Source organism: Pyxicephalus adspersus, chromosome 1 (assembly GCF_032062135.1).
Source record: "Pyxicephalus adspersus chromosome 1, UCB_Pads_2.0, whole genome shotgun sequence".
Lineage (NCBI taxonomy): Eukaryota > Metazoa > Chordata > Amphibia > Anura > Pyxicephalidae > Pyxicephalus > Pyxicephalus adspersus.
In genome coordinates, this window is record NC_092858.1 from 31,601,706 (window position 1) to 31,626,389 (window position 24,684).

Here is a 24,684-nt window from a genome sequence, read left to right on the forward strand (position 1 = left end):
TGCGTGTTTCACTGAGTGCAATACAAGTAATTACACCTATATTTACTGGAGGAGAATGATAACAAATTCATTTAAATTATTAGATTTAAGCACAACAGTTTTGTAAAGCCTTATTTAATAAAGGACAATGTCAGCAATTACAAAGAAACAAATATATAGATGTAAGGGCTCTACTTACAAGGAAAGAGGGGGAAGAGGCAAGATATAAAAGAGACTTCTATGCTATTATACAAATATCAGTTCATTCAGGACTGTGTTGGCAGCTGTTATCAATGTTTTGATGTTGGACATCAAAATTCCCATTGAGAATCAGAAGATATAATAGTTTACATGGAGTAAGAGATTTGTGTTGTTGCCTTCTTCACTCTTTCAAAGTGTATCGTAGAGCCACCTCTTTAGGTAAGTATATATGTATCAATAAAGGAAAGAAGAAAAGAAAAAGGTTTGAGGCTAACTGATTTATGCAAATGATTATGTATTTTTACACATTTGATCAATACATAATTGCACCATACAAGGTTAAATACAGATACTTGTACATTACAATTACGTATTGATCAAATGTGTAAAAAAACATAATTAATCATTTGCATAAAACAGTGAGCAAACCTCTATCTCTTCTTCTTTCCTTCATTTTTACATTAGTTTTGAGTTTACTTTGCTTTGTGATGCAGTTCCTGGGACATAGCACGTCTTATCAAGATGTGTTTAAACTGCAGATAAAACAGGTGAAACATGGCTTATTCTTGACCAACTTGCTAGGTCTTATATCTGCCAGCCTGTGAATGCACAGTGAAGGAAAAGCAGCAGGCTGATGAGTTCATGTCTTCGTCACTCTGCCTTCCCCTTATGCTTATCACATGAGCACTGCAACATAACTGACAGGCTTCCTAGTCCTACCTCTATTTATATCTATATGATTATAAGCTGTATATATAGAATTTAATATCGACATGAACTGTTAAAAATAACTCTTACATGTTAACCCAAAATTAAATTTTGACAATACCATGGGTGATAATTAAGCAAAAAATATAAATGCAAAAATACAGGAAAAAAATACATTTTTAGATAAGCATTAGGTTGTGAGCCCATGACTATGGGCTTTGTAAAGCGTTGCATATTATGTTGGTGCTATCTAAATACTAAATAAGAAGAAAACACCAGCACTGGGGCAGCTGCCATTTGAGCAATGCATAAAAAATACTGTTCCACAGCAACTAATAAAAAACTTAAAAACTTTCTGCTAGACATTAAAAATGCCAAATGGGATTTTTTTTGACCATTTATAGGGAAGCTTTAGTCTCAGTGAAGTCTCACACCTTTATAGCGTTTAACCCTGCATGTAATAATATGTGTCTGACTTTGCTTAAAAAAATAAGTCACACTCCAGTGCTTTAGACTGGCAGGGATTAGGAACAGTCAAACCGCAGGTGGCCATACGTAGATCTGTGTTGCAAAGTGCAGAGTGTGTTTAACCAAATTTGTGAGATTAGAGAGCACCCTGCGCATACATACATATATATATATATATATATACACACACACACACAACTAACATGCAGGTTTAAGTAGTTTCCTACCTCAAATGAAAAACATTTTGTTTGCTGAAGTACTGTGTATATCTCAAATCCTGTATTTCAGAACTGTTGCAGCCTCCTTAAGATATGTGTTCAAATGTACAGAAATGGTTGCATGACATTTCTCTGGGTGGGTTCTACAGGGGTGACAACCGAGCACCGGTATGATGAAATGGCCAACTGTGATCCTCATTGTGTGTGACAACACAGAAGCAAGATTTAGAGGCAGGAAGGAGCTCTGTTTCTTTATAAGAGAACCAACAGATAATAGCTTAAAAGCAAAACAAAACTCATCTTTATCCTTCACCACCACTGACCTTGTCTCCTGGTCCTTTTTTGGGTGCAGGAACTTCAGCCAGCTTGATTGGCCAGAAATGGATGACTTTAATCCTGCATATGTGCATTTATTCCCAGGAACCCCTAGCCACTCTCTTTGCTCTTCCAACGATCTACCAATGACTTCCCCACACGTAAGGCTCCAAGACTGTCCTCACTCTCTGGAATGGTTTTCCTTGACCTTTTCGGCTTGCTCTGAATTTCGGCTCACTTAAAAGAGCACTCAAACCCCATCTTTTCAAACTTGCCTACTCATCTTCTTCTGTCTTTTAAACCCCTCACTACTTACCCACCACTCCATATTTCTCTTCCTAGTGTGTGCTGCTTACCCACCTCTTAGATTGTAAGCTCTTCTGGGCAGGGCCCTCTCCTCCTCCTGGGTCACTGTCTGTGTTTGTTTGTCATTTGCAACCCCTATTTATCTATGTACAGCACTGCGTAATATGTTGGAGCTATATAAATACTGTTTATTAATAATATAAATAAGCCAGGTATGCATCCACAGCTCATTATACATTCTACAAAAGATTGCAAACAGGCAGGTAAGTTTATTTTATTGCAAATATAACAAGGTCCCCTCTGCAAAAAGGAGCGTTACATTTTTTTAGGTTTAGTTCTGCCTAAAAAGCAGCAGGCACAGAAAAAAAATATCAGACAAGTTGAATGATTGCACTGAATGATTTTGGACATAGGAAGCCAATCTGTAAAATTATTATCAATAATAATTTCAGGTAATTAATTTCAATGATTTTTCCATCTTCAACATTAGAAGATGGATTCAATATATAAATACTCACAGGCAGCCCTATATTGTGTGACAAAGATTACAGTCTGTAATAAGACCGGTCACATCATTGCATTTTATGTGTAATAAAAGAGGATTAAAGCTGAAATTCTAATGTAAATATGCAGAAAAGTAGCAGAGATATCCAGCTGTACTCAGAGCACGAGTACAAATAAGACTGCACCAGCATGGAGCCTTCTCGTCCTCCAGATCCCGGCAGCAAACATGTACATTGCTTAAAGATGCGAGAAACAACATCAAAATTACCCTTTAAATAATGTGAAGGTCATCTGTATCCATAACTGTGATTTCCTCACAGTTATGGATACAGATAACTGATTTTTCACAAGTATAACTTTTTATTTTTTATATGTGTTGGAGCCTAAGTTAAAATGAACCTGTGCTTTTTCAATTCAAGAAAAAGCAACAGGTTTCACTATGCACACATTCATACCACACTACGCTATTACACACGTACGCACATTTTGGTGTGTGTATTGCATAAGGCATGTCATTCATTTGGAAACACTGGTATATTAAATTTTCTTTAGATTTGATAAAGGGCTGCAAAAATAATATCTTGTTAAACAACATTTTATTTTAACTGTAATATTAGCTTACAATTACAGTATAAACAGGCAGAAAGCCATTTACAGGCTGAGCGCGATTTTATTGTCCTGGTGATCACTTGATCAATTTTCCAAATGGTTTCCAATCATTTGAGCCATCAATGACATCCCGGTCCCACAGCTAAAAGCCACACATGTCAGATGCTTGCTGTAAAAGGTGGAACATAGAAACTCCTTCTGCCCAGAGAAATGTGCAGAAAATATCTGGGTGAAAGTGTGTCTTATCTAATTGTGCTCTTGGAATAATTTTGGATGTATATGTGACAGATATTGGTATGAATTTTGTTTCCTAAAACAATTTAAATGTTTATAAAACTTTTATCAAAATACAGTGTTTAATATTTACCATATCCGTGTATATATATATATATTATATTTATATATGAAGAAACCAATAACACTGGATAGTATTTAACTACAGCAAAACCAAGTAAATGGGCAGCTATGAGAACTCTGGTTTTCTGGAAGAACAGATATTCTCCGGTGCTTGCAGCCATTTAAATGGATTTAAAGGTTTGTTTTAAGGGATACAACATGTGAAAATGTGAAGTGGTGCAATGAATGTGTTTGTTTTGTTGAGATACTATCAACAAAACAGGACAAGAATTATTACAATCAAAGACTTTCATACAACCTATTCCAAATTTCTCTTTACTGGCCTCTACTTTTAAATCTCTATTCAGCTTAAAAATTTGTCTCCAAATTCTTCAACTATTCTTCAAGATAAAAAAAAATCACTTTTCAGTGCTGAAAGCCATTCATAACACGCCATAAGTAGGCACACAGGGAGGCGACATTTCCATTTGGGCCTTGGGGCAGCGTCAATGACAAAGAGCAAATAGCACCACACTCAGAACACGATTGCTCCCTAAAAGGCACTACGTATTTGTGCCTCAGCAAATAAACAAGAAAATTGGTTTCTCAGTGCTGGCACACCAGGAAATTCTAGCATATACCAAAGCGATGGGAATAAGCAATCATGCAGAATATATTAAGAGGAGATAAGCACCGATCTGTGATTCAAGCCTCTCAGGCATCACTGCGGAACATGTATAAGCAAGTCAAAAGCGGAGAAAGCTGCTTACAAATAGTGCTGCAAAGTTTGCAAGCTGATGAAAGAAAGGGGTACAAGCAATGAATAGAAAGAACCTCAATGGAAATGCAAATGTTTAAACCCAAGTGTTTGTGCATAATTTTTATGTGTGATTCCAATTAAAGTTTTAAAAACAATAGATAAAGACATTTGAAATAACACTTAATTTGCTAAGGCACAGTGTATCCTATGTAGCTGGCTTTTTAATGAAGTACTTGTCTTTTGCTTTTTTCACCTATGCATTTCAGTGCGGCCGATGTCTTACAGACCAGACCCAGTGGCCCTGATTTAATAAAGCTCCCCAGGGCTGGAGAGAATACACTTTCANCAGTGAAGCTGGGCGATCCAGCATACCTGGGATGGATCTGGACCAGGATTCAAAGCATTTGCTAGCAAATAGCAAAAGACATTGAATAAATCTATTCCAGGTTTGCTGGATCCCCCAGCTTAACTGATGAAAGCTTTGGAGAGCTTTATTAAATCAGGCCCATTATAGCCACTTCTTGTCTTCATGCATTCCAGCAATGATCAACAGCACATCTCCTGATGAACAGAGCTGTGAATTATGCTGACTGATCACTTGTTCCCTCAAAATCAGTAGTCAGGGTGACAATGCAGGAGCAACCGGGAAACATGGATAAAGAAATGACATCAAATCACAGGTTACAAGTACTGTACCAAGAACCCTAATGGCAGAATAAGCCAGTATTATTGGTATAAAAGTTATAGGTTTATTTAGTGTTTGTACTCTAAATCAAGAGATCAGCTCAGAGTGACAATGATGCTTCTCTATAGATACATAAGGAACATGAAAAAGGTCCAGGCTGAAGCACACAAGCATTTTTAGGGTACGTTTTTATGCACGTTAATGTGCATAAATGCATTGTGTGGCAAAGAACACAACGCCGTAAATCAAGACTGTAAATTGGGTTTCAGTATCAGATGGATGCAGACATATTCAATCAGCAAAAAATGTGTTATATTCCAAAGGATCTTTTCACTTTAAAACGGATAGAGGGGGTGGCAAGTGAACCTGTTCAAGCTTCACACACTTGTCTCAGGAATTATAAGGTCTCATTGTGGGATTGTAATGAGGAGTGAGATGAGAAGCAGGAACTCGCTTTTGGTTGCAGGAGAAGGAATTTATATTGTGCAAGAGCATGGAGATAAAGCAAGACAACATTTCCACCATTCATAAACTAACTTTTGGCCCAATCTACTAAAAGCATCATGTCCACTTCAATGCTTTCCTGCACTGTAACTTTTTGTGGTGTATTAACGTAGCCTACTGGTTTAGAATAGGGTGCTGCCAAATGCCAATGGTTTAAATACCAGATCTGCTTTTCTTTTTAATATTCAGCAAAAAGCCCATTATTCATTCATAAAAAGCCAATGATATGCATGTTACTGTTGTGCTGCAGAGTAGGTCCATCACCACGTATTGTACATTGTGTGTATGGTAGTCATTTTAAAGGTACACTATGAAACGATGTCTTGGTGCAGCAGAGTGGCTTTACAAATTTTTTTTTTTTTTTTTAAAGTTTTTGTTTTCAATGCAATGTTAGACTTAGTTTATGTTCTGACCTGCTAATTTTTCTTGAGAGCAGTTTGTATTCTTTCAGTTCTGTAATCAGTCCTACCCTGCCACAGCCCACAGCTACACAATAAATTATGTGATTGATGTTTGATGACCACCCCTTTGAAAATACTAAATACCTGGCTGTCCAAGCTTGAAAACACATATTTAGATAAGAAAATACCATTTTAACTTGCAATCCGTTAAGTTTCTCCAGGTCATTGTCTAAATGAAATGTAAATATAATGGTCAGATGACTAGTTTATGAAATGAATTTCGTCAGAGGTGACATTTTAGATAAGCCTGCAATGCTATTTCTGATTAAAGCAGCAGATTGCTTGGCTTATATGCCCATTAGCCATAGATCACAAAACAATCCTACTGGGCTAGCACCTGCAAAAGCTTATTAAAAGGTGCAAACACACATGGAGTGCATCTATTTGTCAAATTTTATTTATGAAGAGGCCTTGTCATTAGGAGGAAAGGGGGGTAAATTTTACCAGGTTGACAGAAAAGTTTGGTGGTTGTTACAAGAATTAGCACCCCTGGGTAATTGCACTTCATTGTGCCCCCTGCCTCCCAGTGAGAAGTAGAAAAAAATACAAATTAAGAAAATCAAGCGTATGTGGATATTTAAATAGTCACATAAAAATCTTTGGGATAAGAGCATGCAGACCCACAGATGTTGTGCTCAGCTTGATCGCTATGAGATGCTTCGCTTCGGATATGTCTTTGTCCAACGTGAAGACTTATAGGATTATAGCAGCAATGCCCAAGGGAATTCCGCGTGTTTTGCCAAACATATTGTATATTGTTTTACTGCATTAACGTCAACAGATTTAGCATTAGATATTCACATATGATTGCAGGTCCTCTCCACGAGTTTGTCTTCTCTATTACATATTAAAAAGACAACTAGACACAATTTGTATTCATTCTGAATGGAATAAATATAGTCCCTATTATCCGTATTACTGTTCACATAAACAGCAGAAAATAAAGATGGATAATAATCTCTGTCAGCACATTCGGCTTTTTCCATCATAACATATCGCTCTCCTCTGAATATGGAGACAATGTAACAGCTATTATTCGGCTGAACCCAACAGGAAGGTTGCCCTTTGTAAAATGACAAGACTGGGATTTACATACGGTCTGTCTGGAGAAGACAATCTTCACCGAGGTCCCAATGCACTTGGCAGATTCTCCAGGACTGACAAAACAAAGGAGAGCTAAAACAGAACAACATCATTGTACTAATCAACTTTCACCCAGTATGAACACAGAAAAAGTACGGTATTAAAGACGTGCATATGGAGATTGCCACTACAGTCCACAATGTATCGCTGTGCCATTCGCCACACACCTTAAGGTTCAGGTAAACCTCAAAACGTCTTTTACCCCATGCTGCCTACTTGCAATCAGTTCAATGTCAGTTGCATATTATTGCTCTTTACCAGCTTCCTAAGTCACAAAGGTGGGCCAAACGTGCAATGTGGCATGGCCACACAGTCTATATCGGGAAATATAGGCACTCTTCTTAAAGCTATACAATGAGCCAGAAAATAGATGATCACTACTTGGAATACACCGACTTTGTGGGAATATTCCATTGGCAAAAGTAGCATCATCTTCCAAGAACACAGGGAATAGAGAATAACCATGTAAACCATGGTCTGAAAAAAAATAAATAAATACATTTCAAAGACACAGAGCCTAACACAGTAATCATGACTAAATTCTATGCCTTCAGGCACGTGTATCTTGGAAGCATTGGATGATACAGCCTGCACAGCCCTGCTCTGATAGCTGACAATATACAGGTTTTTCTGAACCCGTACCAACAATTATGTCATGTATGGACTGCAATAGGTGGGGGATTTAAATATTTGCATCACTCTAGACTTGTAACAATAAAAAAACAAGCCTGTTCTGTATAGAACCTTCATAAAGATGGTGCCTGCACTGCAAAACACGAAGCTCAGCTATGCTTGGTCAGAATATGTCAAGACCTACAGATTTAACACTGTGCATGCAGGAAAAATTGTAATATACCTGCAGGCAGCTTTAGTGTTGATAAGAAGAGAGAGTTAACATTTGTCCAGGAACTTCTGCCCCCCACCCTTTCTTACAGGAGAGAATACTGTACATGTAAGCAGTACATCACCTTTCATAAACCAACAATTACAAGATTTTAAACACCAGGTTTCACTTGACAGTGTTTGCCCAATGGTGCTCTGTAAACACAAATTTCATAGAGGGATTAGATGAAGGTACGTGACTTAATAATCATGCAAGTTTCAGTCTCCAGAAACAAAATGACCTTTCTCAGGTCTGCTCCAGAACAAGCTCTGCTGGCATTAAGAGACAGTTATCATTTACCCAAGGTTTAATTCCACACACCGTGCAAAGAACTTTATACAAGAACATTTCAAATCAAGCCATGATGATGAATTTCAACCTAAGGCAAGAGAGAGAGGTGAGATAACCAAGCTGCCATCAGTTGCTTCTGGCATGGATAGTAAACACCATTAGCAGTCAACTCTGCCAAACCACTATGCACTGCAGCCTCTGGGCTGCTCTATGACTAACATCAAATTTGATTGAAGAGAGCAACTCAGAAAAGTAATTTAAAGCAGACAAAGATGAGATGCATTTATTCTTCTCTAATAAAGTGCTTTGAAAATTAGCAATCAAAAAGGTCTTTATTGCACAAAAGGACCAGCGATGATCCTTCTGCAATACAGAATACTTACCTGCCTGATTCTTGCAGATCCTTCTGAGGAACCTGGAAAGTGCCGGGTATCCCTGGAGCAGCAGGGAATGAAGGAACTCCTGCCTGTAAGTTATATCACCCCAGCCCTGTCAATCAAGATAGCTGAAGAGTGAAACCAGGGAGAGAGAAAAAAGAATGTGGCAGTGCCCATGATGGAACGGGGGAGAGGGGAGTGTATTTTAAAAAAAAATGGAATCAGGAAGATAAGGTTTTTGTATTGCAGAAGAGACATTGCATAAAAGACTTGCCTGGTTGCAATTTGTTTATTTTTAAAGATTAGTTTATACATGGCAAGAGCCTGGAATGGTGCCTATAATAACAAATATATTGATTAATCCCAGGCACAATGATTTCAATTTTTGACAGGTTAGAATATATTTACAACCATGGTGTTCTAGATTTTATTTTTTTTCCTACAATGTATAAAATGTATCTAATATTTTACTTTCTTTATCTATTCCTAATGCTATGGCTGTGATTGACACTACCTCTGGGGTCATGACTTATTCCCGTGTATGTGTTTTGCCCATTCACAAAAGGTAAGTAATAATACTGCATAATAATATGCTATATTTGTGCACAAGGGATAAGATCAAATTTTAGGTTAAAGGAATAAAAAACTGTGGAGGTAAATATATTTTTTAATTCTATCAGATTTCTGGGGTGTCATAGCTTTTGTTTGAACTATGTATATCCTATGGTAGGATTTTGATAACATTTTTATTACTAAACTTTGGAATAAATTTTATGATGGTTTGTAAACATTAAATATCATAAAAGGTAAATATCCAACATTCATGCAGAATTATCACAAGATCAAGGAATTAAAAAAAAAAAACTTGACATTTTTACATTACATTTATGATAGTGTGATTTGTTGGTGAATAATTAATACCCCTGAAAATCCCACTTCATCTTCCTTTTCCTCATATAATTAAAATGTATGTAAACCTCAACAATACACATTTCTTGTCTTTCCCACTTTTGATCTGTTGAATACACATTGAAAGGTGTTGTTATATCTGTGTGATAAGAACAATAAATACTTGTTTAGGACTATCATTGCTGCTACAAAACATCACCAAAAAAAGAACTAACTGGTATAGTAATGGTGTCAAGGTTTTTAGGACCCCAGTGGGTATCTGCCAACCTCAAAAATGAAGTAAATACTAAAAAGTGAGCAAACAGTGTGACACGCTGTACCCAGAAGGAGAGGCGACGGCGGCTGCAGCCCTCTCTCCCTCCTGACTTTCATCTCCACCTCTGAACCTCCAGATCATAACCACTTAAGAAATCCCATTGTCACATCCTTGGTGGGGCTCATCAGTTTTGTATATATCACTTTAGCCTGGAATATTATAATACATGCATTTGCAAACGTGCGGTTACCCCTGAGGAAGCCTATACATGGCAAAACCTGGTTTATACTGAACTGTTGGGACAATATTTGGCCCACTAAGTAGATATGTATTAGTTGTGAACTGTCTAGCGCCTTTGTCATGGCCACAATTATACTTACTTTTGTTATGCTGTAAGATTTGTTCTCTAATTTATATTGTGTTTTGAGAATTTATCAATTATACAATACTTCTTGCCTTGAAACCCCACTGTTCACTTCCACCTTAGGGAGGAGTACGTGGAGGTGTTTATTAGTGATTACCAACGGTGACGCTGCTACTTCATTGATAAAGTATAAAAAAAGGGGGGGGAAAAGAACACTTATCTAGAACTTGGATATCAAGCATAAGGCTGAGCTCTCTGGATTGCAAGACTGGCTGAACAAAGAAAGAAATCATCTGGCATGTACATGAGATTCCAAATATGTATTTTAACTGAGTGAGCAGCTCCCTGGATGCTGCGAAGCTTTCAAATGTAAACATGAAACAAGGAACCTTGTAAATTAAAAATAAAAATGGATATAGAAAAAGGAGAAAGGGGACATTCAGCTCAGCGGGATGAAGCATTAACCTGCTTGAGCTTTACAATGACATCTCGCAGATGCTACGTGCTAAGCCATACCTCATTGTGCAATAAAACCATTTTATATTGCTGAAGATAGCAATGAATTCAGACAAGGGAAGAGTATTAAAAAGAGGGAAAAATAGATTATACTGTACTATGCAGAGTGTACAAATTCCACATATAGTTATTAATAAAACGGGTAAGCCTTTTAAATGCAGAAAAGAAATCAAGCTTAAGTCGGACACTCACAGCAAATTACTTTTATCTGACGTTTTACCAAAGCTTTATAAATTGCTCCCAAAGAGGCTGCTCTGGCCCTGCCGCCAATAACAAGAGGTCTCATTAACAGCTACGTTCACGGTCCAAAGACTCAAACTGTGGCGAGAGACATTCATAACACTTCCTAATAAAATACAATGAGTATTGTCTGAGCAAAACCAAAATTCTGCTCAGCAGATTACACAACATTGTGGTAATTATATGTATAACACCGAAGGCAGAATACCATTGTGCACCTTTGGTGCGTCACAGCTCTTCTCTTTGTAAATCTACCTTCAGTGAATCTCTTCTTGCTGACTTCTGGTGGTGTCACACAAGTGTTTCAAACCTTTCCCCACACTGCGACTCTTGCAGGTGACACAATGTCGGCAGAAAAAAAGGATAGCACATTGGCCTTTAGCGGCAGAAACTGCGGCAGCAATAGTTTTAGGGGCGGCCAGCTTGGTGTAGCAGGCCTTTGCTTCCTCACGTCAGAAATTCTATTATGGAGAACAGTGAGCATTAGTGTAGTTACATCATTAAACCTCCATCCAAATCTGCTGATTTTAATTCCACTTTAAAGCCTAATTACATCCAAGCTTTCTTTTTAGGTTTGGATACTGTGGGGAATATTTCATTATGTTTCTGCTAGAGACGGTCAGACAGGAAGGCACAGAAACCAAAATATAAATATGTCAGAACTTCTAACGATCCCTTGTTCTGCTAAAAATGTTTTGCTTTGTGCTCCTGTTGGAGAGCTTTCCCATTGCTTGCAAATCTCCTTAATATGGCAGACAGTAATATAAAAATGTGGAACTGACTGCAATGCTTATCTATACAATCAAAATAAAATATGTATGAGTTAAGAGTTGGGTTTAAATAATAAATAGTTAACTGGGTTAAAAAAAAAAAAAAAAGACAGGCCCATCAAGTTCAACCACTAGGGAAATAAACATATCCCGGATATAAAACCTTATGTACATAGCTGATCCAGGGGAAGGAAAAAAAAAAAAAACCCTGGAACAATTTGACTTTAAAGATAGGGAAAAAAAATTCCTTTCTGATTCCCTGAGGCAATCGGATGTTCCCTGGATCAAGTCTCTGTTGTCCTCACTTTAAAGCTTTAATACCCAGTTATATTCTGCGGTTCTAGAAAAACATCCAGCTTTTTCTTAAAGCAATCTATAGTAGTTTCTGAAACTACTTGCTGAGGGAGCCGATTCCACATTTCACAGACCTTACAGTGAAGATTCCCTTCCTTATCTGGAGCTTAAACTTCTTTTCCTCCAGACGCAAAGAGTACTGAAAATAAATACTAGTGCAGTGGAGGGGGAAAGCTGTAGGTGGCCCCTGTGCTGTGACCCAACTGTTCATTAACTACCTAAAAACAGCCGGGTGACTACGGAAAACTGCCAATTGTTGCACCTGGATAAAAGCGATTAGGGAGAACACTGCTAGCATTTCCTTTTGCTGCTAAGCCACGTGTCTCATACATCATGGCATTGTATAGTGAATATTAGATGTAATGTAAGGGTGATCTGGGCAGATACAAAGCTACAGATCACAGTTCTACACGGCGCAAAATGTGCAAGGCATAACCTATGAAGAAATATGTTTATTAATGTTTTGCCATTTCACAGTTAAAACCTGACATATGTGCTAGCCATTTACTTGATGCAGTCTCAACTTTTAAATTGTAACTATAAAAAAAGTAAATTATAAAGTGTTTGTGGACACATATTAAACACTGCTAATATTTATCACCATGTTTCTGTTCTACAGGTTCTCCCTTTTTACAGAATAAAACTGCTTTAGGAATAATGGGTGATGTTCAGGCCAAAAATGCAAGTTTAAAATGTGTGGGAAGGAAAAAAAACTGCAGCAGTAAAAGCATTAAAATATATCTATCTAAATCCAGGCTCTCTGTGCCGATTTGTTACCATTTTCTTTAGACTAAAAACACCTCCCCTATATGGTATGGAGATAAGGAGAGGGAAGAGGTGTTCTGTAATCCTAATACACTTACACTACCAGGGTGACAGCGCTACCATAAATACAATAAAGTGAGTAAGAGTTGTCACTCTAGGACACGACCCCTCCAAGCTCCAGCAAAATCCCCAGCAGTTCCACTTTAAAAACTTTATTAGACTTTAGGAGCACATTTATCCATTTTATTTTCCAAAGACTGAGCTTTATAGACATGTGTCTTTTTTCAGCCTAGCTAACTGAGTTCAAGGAGAGCAACAGATGATCAGCACAGCATAACACAGGCAAATTTATCAGAGACCTGACAATGAAAACAGAAGGCATTCATTCATTCTGTGCCTCCCAGAGAATGCAGACACTTTGTAAAGCTGAACAGCAATATGTTCTCTGAACATAATTAATTAATGTGCTCCATGCTAAAATTCTAAAAAAAAAAAATCAGAAATCCTCATTACAGAAACAACTTTTCCTAAGCAAAGCCAGTGCTCAGATGTGAAGATCAAACAAAGGATTAACAAGACGAGCAGAGGCTGGATCTATGGACTTTTATTTAGGATCTTGTTAAAAACTCAAGAATAGGCATGGATGGTCATAATTTTAAAAGTGAAAGTAAATGTAAAAAATTAATGAACTGCAAGCAGGCAGGTTCTTTATTCCAGAAGTAGAGAGGCTAAGTCTCTTCTACCATAAAACAAATGTACTTGTCTGTAAGCTGAGATGCACTGTTGTTTAGTGAACAATCCCAACAATGCCAGGTGCAAAGGATAATCAAATTCCCATGCGTATGCTCGTTAGTTGTGTCACTGGGGCCTAGCAAATCAAGATGGACAAAGATACCAAACCCAGGAAAGAACAAATTGAACATGTTTGTACCAGCAAGGAGAAGTGTGTTTGTGAACCAGCAGGTAATGCCCTTCATGCAATATGGATCCTACGCACTTTGGGGAAGACGTAGTCTGTCCTTCTTGCATGAAGGATCCGACGCACTTGCATTTATTTATTTATTTACTTTTGGGCTTAGTTTTACTTTAGGGAAGAATCGCAGAAAATCCATTAGGAAAACATAGTGTATGATGTTTAGAATTTTAATGTATTATTGCTAAGACCTGGATGTTTTGTATATAGGAGGATATCCCCTGCATCCTTTTGACAAGAAAAAGAGTTTTAATAAATTCCATGCATATGATGTCAAATGTTCCTAAGGTGCACTATAGGATAGAAGCACTATTGTGGTTGCCTGGAACGGCACTATAATAATCGGGATGAAATACAACATAAAAAAATGAGAGAATGTACACCAGCTCATTGTAAGAGACTTCTGGTGGGATTCTGGTGGGATTTATGGCAAGAGCTCCAAGCTCTTGCCATAAAGACATGGTGGTAAATCTGTGCTATCTGAAAGTGTTGGAAAACAAAGTAGGGCTAGGCGTTTCCTTTTATTGTGAATAAGATCGTTGTTTAAAAAAAGCTTAAAAGAGCAAGGGACCAGCAAGAAAAGAAAAGAAATCCCCTCCTTGCCCCGGAATGACCATTTTAACAACACATGTGGTTCCTGTTAAACTTGGCATTGGCATCTAGGCATTAACTAACTTTTGGGCAATAAATGATTTCCAAATCCTTATACTTTACATGTGCCTCAAACTTCTATGGCAGCTATGATATCACAATTCTAAAACAACAAACTCATTACAATACATAATATTGTCCAAATACAAGTAGAGTGGGTATTGTGGTATTGAAACTTGGTGTGATTTGTGTATTCCCCACACATGTGCAGTAATCCTCCATTAAACCACTTCTGCCTTCTTGCCTCTGTGCAGGAGATTCCTGTAAGTTCGGTCATGGACATATTCGGCTGACCTTTTTTCATTGTGCATGGTTACAGGTCTTACATCCGGACTTCAGGTAGTTTTCCCCAATCAATCGTTTTGGATGGGCCTGTAGGTTCACACCCAAAGCTCTGCTTGCTGTACAATCATTGTATCCCTTACTTTTACCAAGCAATATCTGTCTTAGCAAAGGCATTTGATGCCCACAAAGTAAATTTATATCCTTTGTGGACATTTAGAAATACAAATGAAAATGTTTGTTCTCAGAGCTCAGTTTGAGGAACAACAGAACGACGTACACCAACAGCTTTTAGTATTCTGTAATATTTTGTGATGTGAGCTGAAACAACCTCTGATAAATTTCTCTGGATATGACTGAGATAACAATGAATTGTTATTTGTTGAATATATACATTTTAAAAATTCAATGAAAGTGTTTTGGAGAACAAAAATCACAAAAGCAAACTATATAATCCATCAAGCAAACAGCAATGTAAACTGAGGCATGAAATATTAAATCTTACCGGTGCTGGTGCGCCTTCGTTCACCCCAAACACATCTCGTCTCTTCACTGTAAAAATCTCCAGGTCTCGGCAGTCATCATCGTCATCTTCCTCATTCGTAAAATCAAAAGCGGTCTTTAACTTCTCATTGCCCTCCTTATCCTCTGAATCATCTTCTTCATCACTGGAGGAGTCAGTCCTCTCTCTGGCAATTTCCATGGAAGTCTTTCCTCCAAGCTGGGCTTTGAAGCTCTCGATTTCTTCATCACTGACAGTACCGGCTTCATCTTGCTTCTCGCTAGGTCCTGAAGCTGAAGGCTGAGAACTTTGTGCTTTCTGGAGGAAACGAACTCTGGGGGCAACAGCAAGACCCAAAGACCTAGAAAGTAACAACAAGTTCAGTGCAAAACACTTTAACAGCTGCACAGATCCTGAGACTCTCCGCAGTTCATAGCTGACACTGACAGCCCTAAGCCTAGGATCAGACACGTGGCAAGAACAAATATTTCTGCACAACTCCTGGTGGCTGGCACTTTGGCAGCCACTTGGCCACCTGCACTATTAGTGGCAAATTTAAAAGTGGGTGTGATGAAGCAGTAACTGCTCCACAACCTCATTGCCAATATAAACAATGCTTTATCCTTATTAATGATTGTGATCAGAAAGGTTTTCGACAATGATTTTTCTGCTTACAGGAAGCAAAGCAAAATCCATGCAATGATGACACATCAACAAGTAAGTTATTTTCTCCTTCCCCACCCAACTCAAAAGCACAACAAAATGATATGTAGACTTGTGTAAGGCTTTCAAACCTTCTTGTGTCTGTAGTATCATGCTGATTAGACAGCAAACTGAAAGAGTAGGCATTTTAATTGTAATCAGGATAGAGACTGCGAGGTGACACAGAAAGCCACAAAGCCGAACCAAAAAAAATGGGTGTCCCCTACCTAGCAAAAATGGCTAAACTACAAATACATTAGCAAGTAAAACAAAGGACATACATTTACAGAAACACCCATCCCTACCTAAACCAAAACTCCAAGGAGATCTTTACTGTTGGGCATGCCTGGCACTGCACCCCACCACCCACTGTAAAAGCTAAGTCTACCTAGACTTTGGAAGGCCCATCTGCACCCTACAAATACCACCACTGGATGCCAGCCAGTTCTACTGTTACAGAACCTATAGTTATTCTCACTGTATATACTTCTGTTATATTTATTGACATTCCTAATGGCGTTGGAGAGGAGAAGCCAGACCCCTTGGTTACTCCTTTATTCTTTTCTGTCCCTGTGCAAAAAGCTGAACTTCTAATAGGAAGCAAATTCATGAGTGCAGGATTATATCTGAATAATAAAGAGGAAGCAAAAACTTTTTTTTTATTTTAGTATGACTAGGAAAAGATTAAAAAAAACTTTAATTTTGTATTATTAATTTATTTTGCCTTGATCCTTTAGGGATATTTTCCTTCACTTTCAAGAAATTTAAGTTTAATATTCCCAAACAATTGCCCTAAAGACACATTTTCCAGTCTGAAGATTCTCTACACCTCTCTCTGTTGCCAACTCAAAATATTGCATATGTCCTTACTTTCTGTTCCAGTGGTAACCAGTCCAAGGACAATAGAGCCAGCTAAGCTCTGCCTAGGGGACCCTGAAATCCATAAAAACTAGGGAGAGGTGTTACCACTCTTTATCCGAACTATTTTTCATAATGCCATTAGATGTGCTATATTTATGGTGTTTTGCAGTCTTTTTTGCTGTTAAGGATGAAGCAAGTTCCTGTGTTTTAACCATTAAGGTTCACCATTTAACCATTATTCATTTATTCAGCAGCTTGAAGTTTTGGGTTACTTTGGGAAACTTTACCCCCTTCCTTCCAGAAAGATGCATACAATTGTTGGATGATAAAACATTAGTGGTGCAAGACAATTTTATCCATTAATTCTTTACCTTTCGATAATGTCTTCCTGTGGAACAGAAATGTCCCCAATTAATTCAGGATACTAATCACAAGAGATCAACAGGGACAGACTTGGCGTGGTTCCTGCAGCTGAACTAAGACACAAAACTGGCAGCAAGGGCATAGTAGCGTGTTGAGCGATAAAGGGCATCCCTCCTGGTGCAGAGGTTATCCTGCCACACTACATAATTAAAGATTAAATTGTTCTAATCACAAGTTACATTCTGTTCCCATAACCAGATGGGCCATGTGTGTGGCTGCTTCCGTGTGACATTTAGGTCGCAGAGCGGTCCTTGTGAGTCATCCTGTCTGCACACAGCATGACCGCTACAAATGTTCCATGGAAAAAATAAACCTTTAAAAATCTTATGCTGGCCATACATGTGTAGTACTTTCACCGAATAGGGAAGAACATTAAGAACAAACTTTAATCAAATAAAATATATATAACACAGAGCTATAGCACTGCTAACACAATCATATAAATCTTGGTGCCTTTGCATTTCTGGCACAAATGTCTGACACACTAGCTCTTTACCTTGTGAACTGGTAAAATATTACAATGTTACAGTCTGAGAATTGGGGGAAAAGGACTCTGAGAAGTGCTTCTTACTACGTAAAACAAACTAATGGCGTCTCAGCTTAGACAAAATCTCTGACTAGAGTTTAAGGACTGCTTTTATTTATTATAAAATATTACGGGTACGTAAAATACTGAAACCTGTAATATAACTGTACAGTAGCATATATATAATGATTACTTTGTGCTGGATTCAATACAGATATTTCGTATTGAATCCAATACAAGAAAATTGGAATTTCCCGCCACGCTCACTTGCATGCACCAATGTCACCTGGGAACTCCCATGGAAGGTCAGCGCACTCGCCGGGGGAAGAGGACGCGGCCCGAGGATGGGATCCGACAAGCAGGACAATGGAGGACGCCAGTGGGACCAGGTAAGTCATTATTTTTTATGTTTTTAGCTACCCCAGGTGTGGCTTCAGGTTACCGCTTTCAGCAGGTTTTTTTTTACCCCAAGCCACAGGAGTTACCGCCAGGGTGGTTAACACTTTAGTATCACTTCCTTATCATATCTTTGACGAAGAAAAAAATACAAGATGAATACAAATACGTCAGGAAACAGGAATTGCTTACCGGGCATATTCTGCAAGAGGCAGTTTGGAGACATCAAAAACTTCCTTATTCTTCATAAGGTAAACCGCGCGCAGATAAGACACAAAGCACTGTGGGCAAAAATATTTTATTAGATTAGAAAAGTCTGATATATATGCTCTGCATAGGAAGCTATGTACTATGGAATAGGTCTCTGCCCCTGAGGAGCATGTGGTTTAAATTTTATGCCATACTTAAAGTGGTAATTGCATGCAATACACAAACTAATAGCCCATGTTTAGCTTGCACAAGGGTAGTGTATGCAGCAAGCTTTTAGAAAGCTTTCAGCAAACTTCAAGCAGCTTAGTTGAAGACTTAAAAGTAGCAATCGTTGCAGTTTGCAGAGGTTAAAAACTAAATTTTTAGGTGGGCCTAATGTCACTTTAAACAAGGTACTCAAAGGCTTCAGTAAGCTTCTGCACTGGTTAAAGATTTCTGAAAGTTGGCTAGCTGATTTTTTCTACAATGACCATTACAGTGCATTAAAGACGCATGCCAGGTAATATTTGATAACAGCAGAAAATGATGCACCCAGCACAGCTGCCACTTGTTCACACATCTCAGGGTATGAAAGCTGCTGTTCTCACCCAGTTCTAACAATAGCATTAGCACACCTTTTACTGAACAATTATATTAATATTATTATCATTCTGTATTGAATTTACAGAATGCAAGGTGATCTGTGATTGGCCAACAAGACAAGTATCTGGACCTCACTTGTTATCTTTGGAGAAGTAACATTTACATATCATTGCCTTATTCATCCTGTGTCTTTTCCTCCATCCTGACCACCCCTGACTGCCCCCTCTATCTTTGATGGCTCCCATTCTGTCTGGTCCCCACTGCATCTTAGCAGAACCCTCCATTCTGCCTGTCCTAGCTGGTCCCTGCTTCCCTGACTGTAGCCCTCTGTCCAGGTCACACCCTTTCCACCCCCTCTCCATCCCAGCTGGATGCATTATGCTGGATAGCCTATTATAAACACAATGATCACTGTTAAAAAATATGATGTTCAATTGAAGCGACTTATCTCACATACATACCCTCTGTGCCCTCTCCTTCATTTCCTGCTCCTGGGCCAAGAACGCTTCCAGCCGCCCTTGCACTTCCAACAGCTTTTCAGGGTTAATTCTAAAAAATGAAGCAAAGAGAGACCGTATGGTAATGAATAGGAGTTATAGAAAAACTGACATAGTGCTGTAATTCAGCTGTTCAATCTAATTTACTTTTAATTTGTTTTTCAATTAGTGTATAATGCGTAATCTGCTTTTAGCATATTACAGGGTTTTAATTTTAATAATTGGGGGGAAAAAGTATTTAGCTTTAATAATAATGATGAATAATAACAGTAAAGTAGTCTGCATTATTCAATCATTAAAATTTGCATTTTAATCTGTTACTAAGCAAGAGGAGGGAGCCATTAAAGGAACAATATCTTTCACGCAATTCTCATAGTAGGAGCAGATGAAAGGGGATTGGTGCGAAGGGGCAACTATTGTCCATAGCAATTAGCCACAGGTAGGTATTTCGGACATAGTTTGTAAAGCTAGCTAGCGATTTTTAAAGGATCACAAAAACCAAAATGTATTCTGGAAATCATATGTGGTTAAAACCTGTAATAAAAACATTCCAAACCATATATACTCAAATATAAACCAATCTAAATTAGAACCAAGATACCTAATTTTACCTGAAAAAAAAAAAAAGAAAAACTACACTGACAATTAAAAACCTAGAGCACACAAACAGTAATTAATAAATATAGCAATAAAATTGATATGAACAAATACGACCTTTATGTGTTGTTTACAAAAAAAAATTTTAACATAAAATCCCAGATCTTAGTCTGTATATCTTTTACCCCCATTTTACAGGCAAAGTGTTTTGAACTTTTGAGTTGATTACGATGGGTCAACTTAGTTTTAAATGATCTGTTGATCATTATTGTTGGCCACCAGTAGATGGTGCTGTGTCCACAGGTAAAGTGTTACACTATGTTATAATGTCTCTGATTATAATAGTTTGTTTAAAAAAAGAAAAGAACACTTTACATAAGAACTCGACTCCATCTACTGATGTAACCTGAAAATAAACAGAGATTTTGATTTTCTAAGGGATTTTAATTATCTTAGATTATACTCACATATTATAAAAACTTTTTTTATTAGTTCACCTATAAAACATAACGGCATCTGCAACAAGTGCAAGACTACAATTTTCAGATTTCAAAGAATGACATATCCCCCTATTACAGTAAAAACTTTGGGTGCACATGAGGAGGACAGGACTTGTAGCTGTAGGAAGTAGGTGCTGAGCAATTGGCTGCGTTACAGAATAGGTTTCAGAATTTGTAAGCTTTAGTTACAGGTAATTTACACTAACCAACATGAGAATTTGCATTGCATGATTTTGGGTTTAGTTGGTGTTCAACTGTGTTGCGCATGACATTGTTGTCGTTGTTTTAAATATGGTGCAGACGTATGGTGAATGCCTTCAGCAGTCTTGTAGAAGTGATGCCTGCGTTTTAGCCTAAACAGTTAAAACGGATTAGTACATTTTTTGGGTTTTATTTGCTATCTGGGGACCTATGTGTACTATTATGGTTAGTTACATTATCAAATAACAAAGGCATCAGCTGCAAAAGTATTAATTAGTGTCATCAAATCTGCAGCTTTTATTAAATAAATACCTAGTGGTCCAGAAATGCAAGTTCTTATTCTGTATTTTCTCCAGAATTTTTTTAACCTGGGCGGGAAGAAGCTGTAGGCGGGTGGAAGCCCCTGTATTGTGACCCAAATTTTCAGTAACTACCCAAAGACAGCTGGGTGGTTACTGAAATACGCTGGGTGGTGCGCCTGGCTAAAAAGGGCTGGAGAGAACACAGTTGCTGATACAGGATGACAACACTATATCTGTCTCCCAAATGTGGTTCTATGTCGTCACCCTGGCTTGTGATAGAGACTACCAGTGGCTGGTTCAACATGTAAATTAAAATTATCCCGGTCACAAATCGGGAAGCATACCACAGAAAATGCCATGCATGCATCATTGTAGTCCATATAGGCACGAAGTGGCTGCAAAAAAAAATCCTACAGGAAAATCAGCAGCAATGGAATGGAATGTCATTTAGTTAAGGTTTACATCCACTTTAATGCAAATTCCAGGCTTATCAGCAGTTTTCCAAACACGCATACATTTGCACTGTTCGCCAAGTTCGTTCATCAAGAAAACTAACAGCGGTCACTGATCCCAGCAGAGATGAATACATACTTGATTTCGTTAATGGGCACTTTTTTCTCCTCCAGCTGTCGGACCATCCCCTCCACTTCAGAAGGCAACAGAACCAGCAAAGCCTCTCCGCCCTCCTTGTACCTGCCGGAACAAAAACACAGCAAGGACACTTGGTAATCGGAGAAGAAGAAATGAATGAAAAGTCCGCAGTCTGCCAGGGAGATGAATAATAACCAAACAGAGTGGAGCTGGCAGCTGAAGGAGAGCACGAGCTTCTCTTTAAACACAAAGTCAAATGGAAGAACACTGAATTAGGCCGCTGTTTAATATTTCTTTAATCCCAATCACAGATGTCTGTTTCTGAAATGTCATGTTAACCCTGGTTCCCAAAGTGCAATGAAGGAACACAGCTTCAATAGAAACGCAGGGTGTTATAGTCTAACAAAGAGGAGTAGGCACTTTAAAAAATTTACCACTTTTTGTGTTTTTTTTTTTTTTTTTTGCAATAAAGGAAGAAAGGGTTAGAATCTAAGTCAAGTTATTTTTCTGTGTCCCTACTCAAGAGATGTATCCCCTTTATTTGTCTGGCTGGCACATTGGGCCTGATTTTTTTTAAAGTTCTCCAAGACTAGAGTGGGTTAGATTATCATGGGCTGTGTTCTTCCCAGACCCTTTTAGCCGGGTGCACCGCCCAGCATTTTTTCGTGACCACCCAGCTGTTTTTGGGTGGTCAGTGAAGAGTTGGGTCACAATATAGGGGCTGCCAACTGCCTACAATTTCTTACACATCCTCCATCAATGTAAATGAGACATCAAAAAGATCTCCAGTCAAACATTAACCATTTAGTGATTCACCTATGGTATATTCACTTCTCTAAGACTTCATTTAAGTCAGTGATGTGAAATTTAGACAATGTGAATAAACTGCCAAAGCACATGTGCAGCAGCTGCAGATAGGGACACACATTATCACTACAATACTTGGAGGGATTATCCATTATAACTTTGTAATTACATACAAAGTTTCACTAATACAACAGCTAATAGGGATTGCTGCAGTCAAAGAAACCTAAAAGTAAAAAAAAATTACTTTTATCCCTTATCAACCCCTATAAATAATAAGACTTCTATATTTATATACTTTTTTTTTATTTATGGTTTTTAACCTTTTTTCCTGTTTGCATCTTTTTTAACATTGCAAAACAAGAAAAAGTACAAAATGTTAGGTCTCCTTTGTCTGCAGATTACAAAACAATAGGGCACAAAGAAAGCCTAGTTTGGTTATGATGTCAAAAAATCAAGGTATCTATTGCTTTGTTATCATTTGTAGTGGCAATGTAATTAAACCCATAGCAGAAACATAAAAAAAACTGTTTTGGTCTATAGGGGGTTATAAAGGAAGGAGAGAATGAGAAAGAAAAACGAAAATGAGTAAAGAAAAAAAAAACATAAAATTTTAACATTTTAAATTATTCTCTATTGGCTGCCACAAGGCAGATTGCTGGAAACTCATTTTACAGGGTGGCTGAAGGTGAATCCTGAGTAACATTTAGTTAATGAGCAGTGCTCCAGTAAACCCTGAAGCTGTGCAAGTTCATATTTTGTAATACAATAAACAGCTCTATTAATCATAAAAAGCAGTTTATACTACACATTTAGGGTTATAGCCAATGTCATTCAACTGACTTTCCTTGATTGTAATAGGGAGAAGTCAAGGTTCAGGTTCAGAAAATGACAGCAAAGAATAGCCACCCTTTTATACAATACTAAAAACATGGTGATAGGTTCACTTTACCAGAAAGTATGCTTTCTATTTGAAGAAAATTCCTAAACAGCCATCACAGAAGCAAGCACCTCATTGTAAGATTTCCCAATATTACTGTTCAGGAGGCAACTGAAACTTTTGACTTTACCCTCACTTTTCATTTCTGGTGACACTGATGATCGGGACAAATATACCTTTCAAGAGGAGATAAAAAGCAATAAAAACCCGACAGTGGTTGTGACCTCTTACCACTCTAGAATGAAGGACTCCCTTTGAGTAATCATTTTACATATACATAAAGATTATTTCAGTATTTCAGAAATTCTATTCTATTTGTAGCAAACGTAGAAAAGACTAATGACTTGGAAAGAGATTTGCCAAAATAGCAGTTTTTATGTTTACTGCTCTCTAAAATTTCCTCTATGAAATATAATGATGGTCTTATATTCATTGAAAGCAACCCTGTAAACAATTGTCAATTTGACCATTAGAATTCCATATCTTATATAAAGACTGTAAATACTCTTTCACCAAATGCCACTGCAATCCTAAGAAATCAGTGTTCAACCCAGGCAGGAAGAAACTGTAGGCAGGTGGCAGCCCCTGTATTGTGACCCAACTCTTCAGTAACCACCCAAAAACAGCCGGGTGGTTACTGAAATGTGCCGGGTGGTGCGCCCATAAAAAAGCGGCTGGGGAGAACACTTAAAATAATCCCCCTAGTTCTACAGTAAATCGGATACCTCTGGTAATGTGCAGCATAGAACACAAAATACTTGTGTTAGTATATAATAGAGGGGGTTAGTGGGATTAGCACCCCCTGAGGTGTCAACTCCTGCAAAGACTTCAGGGGAGCCATTCTCATCAATGAAACAGGCTCATCTAGTGACACAGGCAGCAGGGAGATATTGACAACCTTCTTTCAATGTAAAGCTTTGGTTTATTCTTCTGTTTAATGCCATAAAACCACTTTCATTGTGATGAAGAAAAAATACTACTATAGGTTTTATTAATGATTAAATGACAATATTAATTTCTTATATGCTGTTAATGGTATTTGTATAATAAATGGGTTTATTTGCTGAAATGACTATTATTAGAACACAATGCTGAAGTCTCTATATTCTTGAAATGTCTTACTGTGAAAGAGAGAGTTTGACCTAACACACACGAGCAGGTTCACTGCCAACTTTGTATTTGACCAACTAACTAATGTAGTAACGGACAGGACATAGGTCGT

The 24,684-nt window shown here is 37.8% G+C and overlaps 1 protein-coding gene across 1 annotated transcript in view; it reads right to left on the reverse strand.

The window, feature by feature from the left end:
• DDX10 (DEAD-box helicase 10) overlaps positions 1 to 24,684 on the reverse strand; it is a 123,871-nt gene that overhangs the window by 92,185 nt on the left and 7,002 nt on the right. The window contains exons 2-5 of the mRNA XM_072407585.1: positions 21,719 to 21,820; positions 19,492 to 19,579; positions 18,431 to 18,519; positions 15,334 to 15,691 (exon numbers count right to left, since the gene is read on the reverse strand). Coding sequence (XP_072263686.1) covers positions 15,334 to 15,691; positions 18,431 to 18,519; positions 19,492 to 19,579; positions 21,719 to 21,820 — 637 coding nt within the window. The remainder of the gene's footprint in view (positions 1 to 15,333; positions 15,692 to 18,430; positions 18,520 to 19,491; positions 19,580 to 21,718; positions 21,821 to 24,684) is intronic.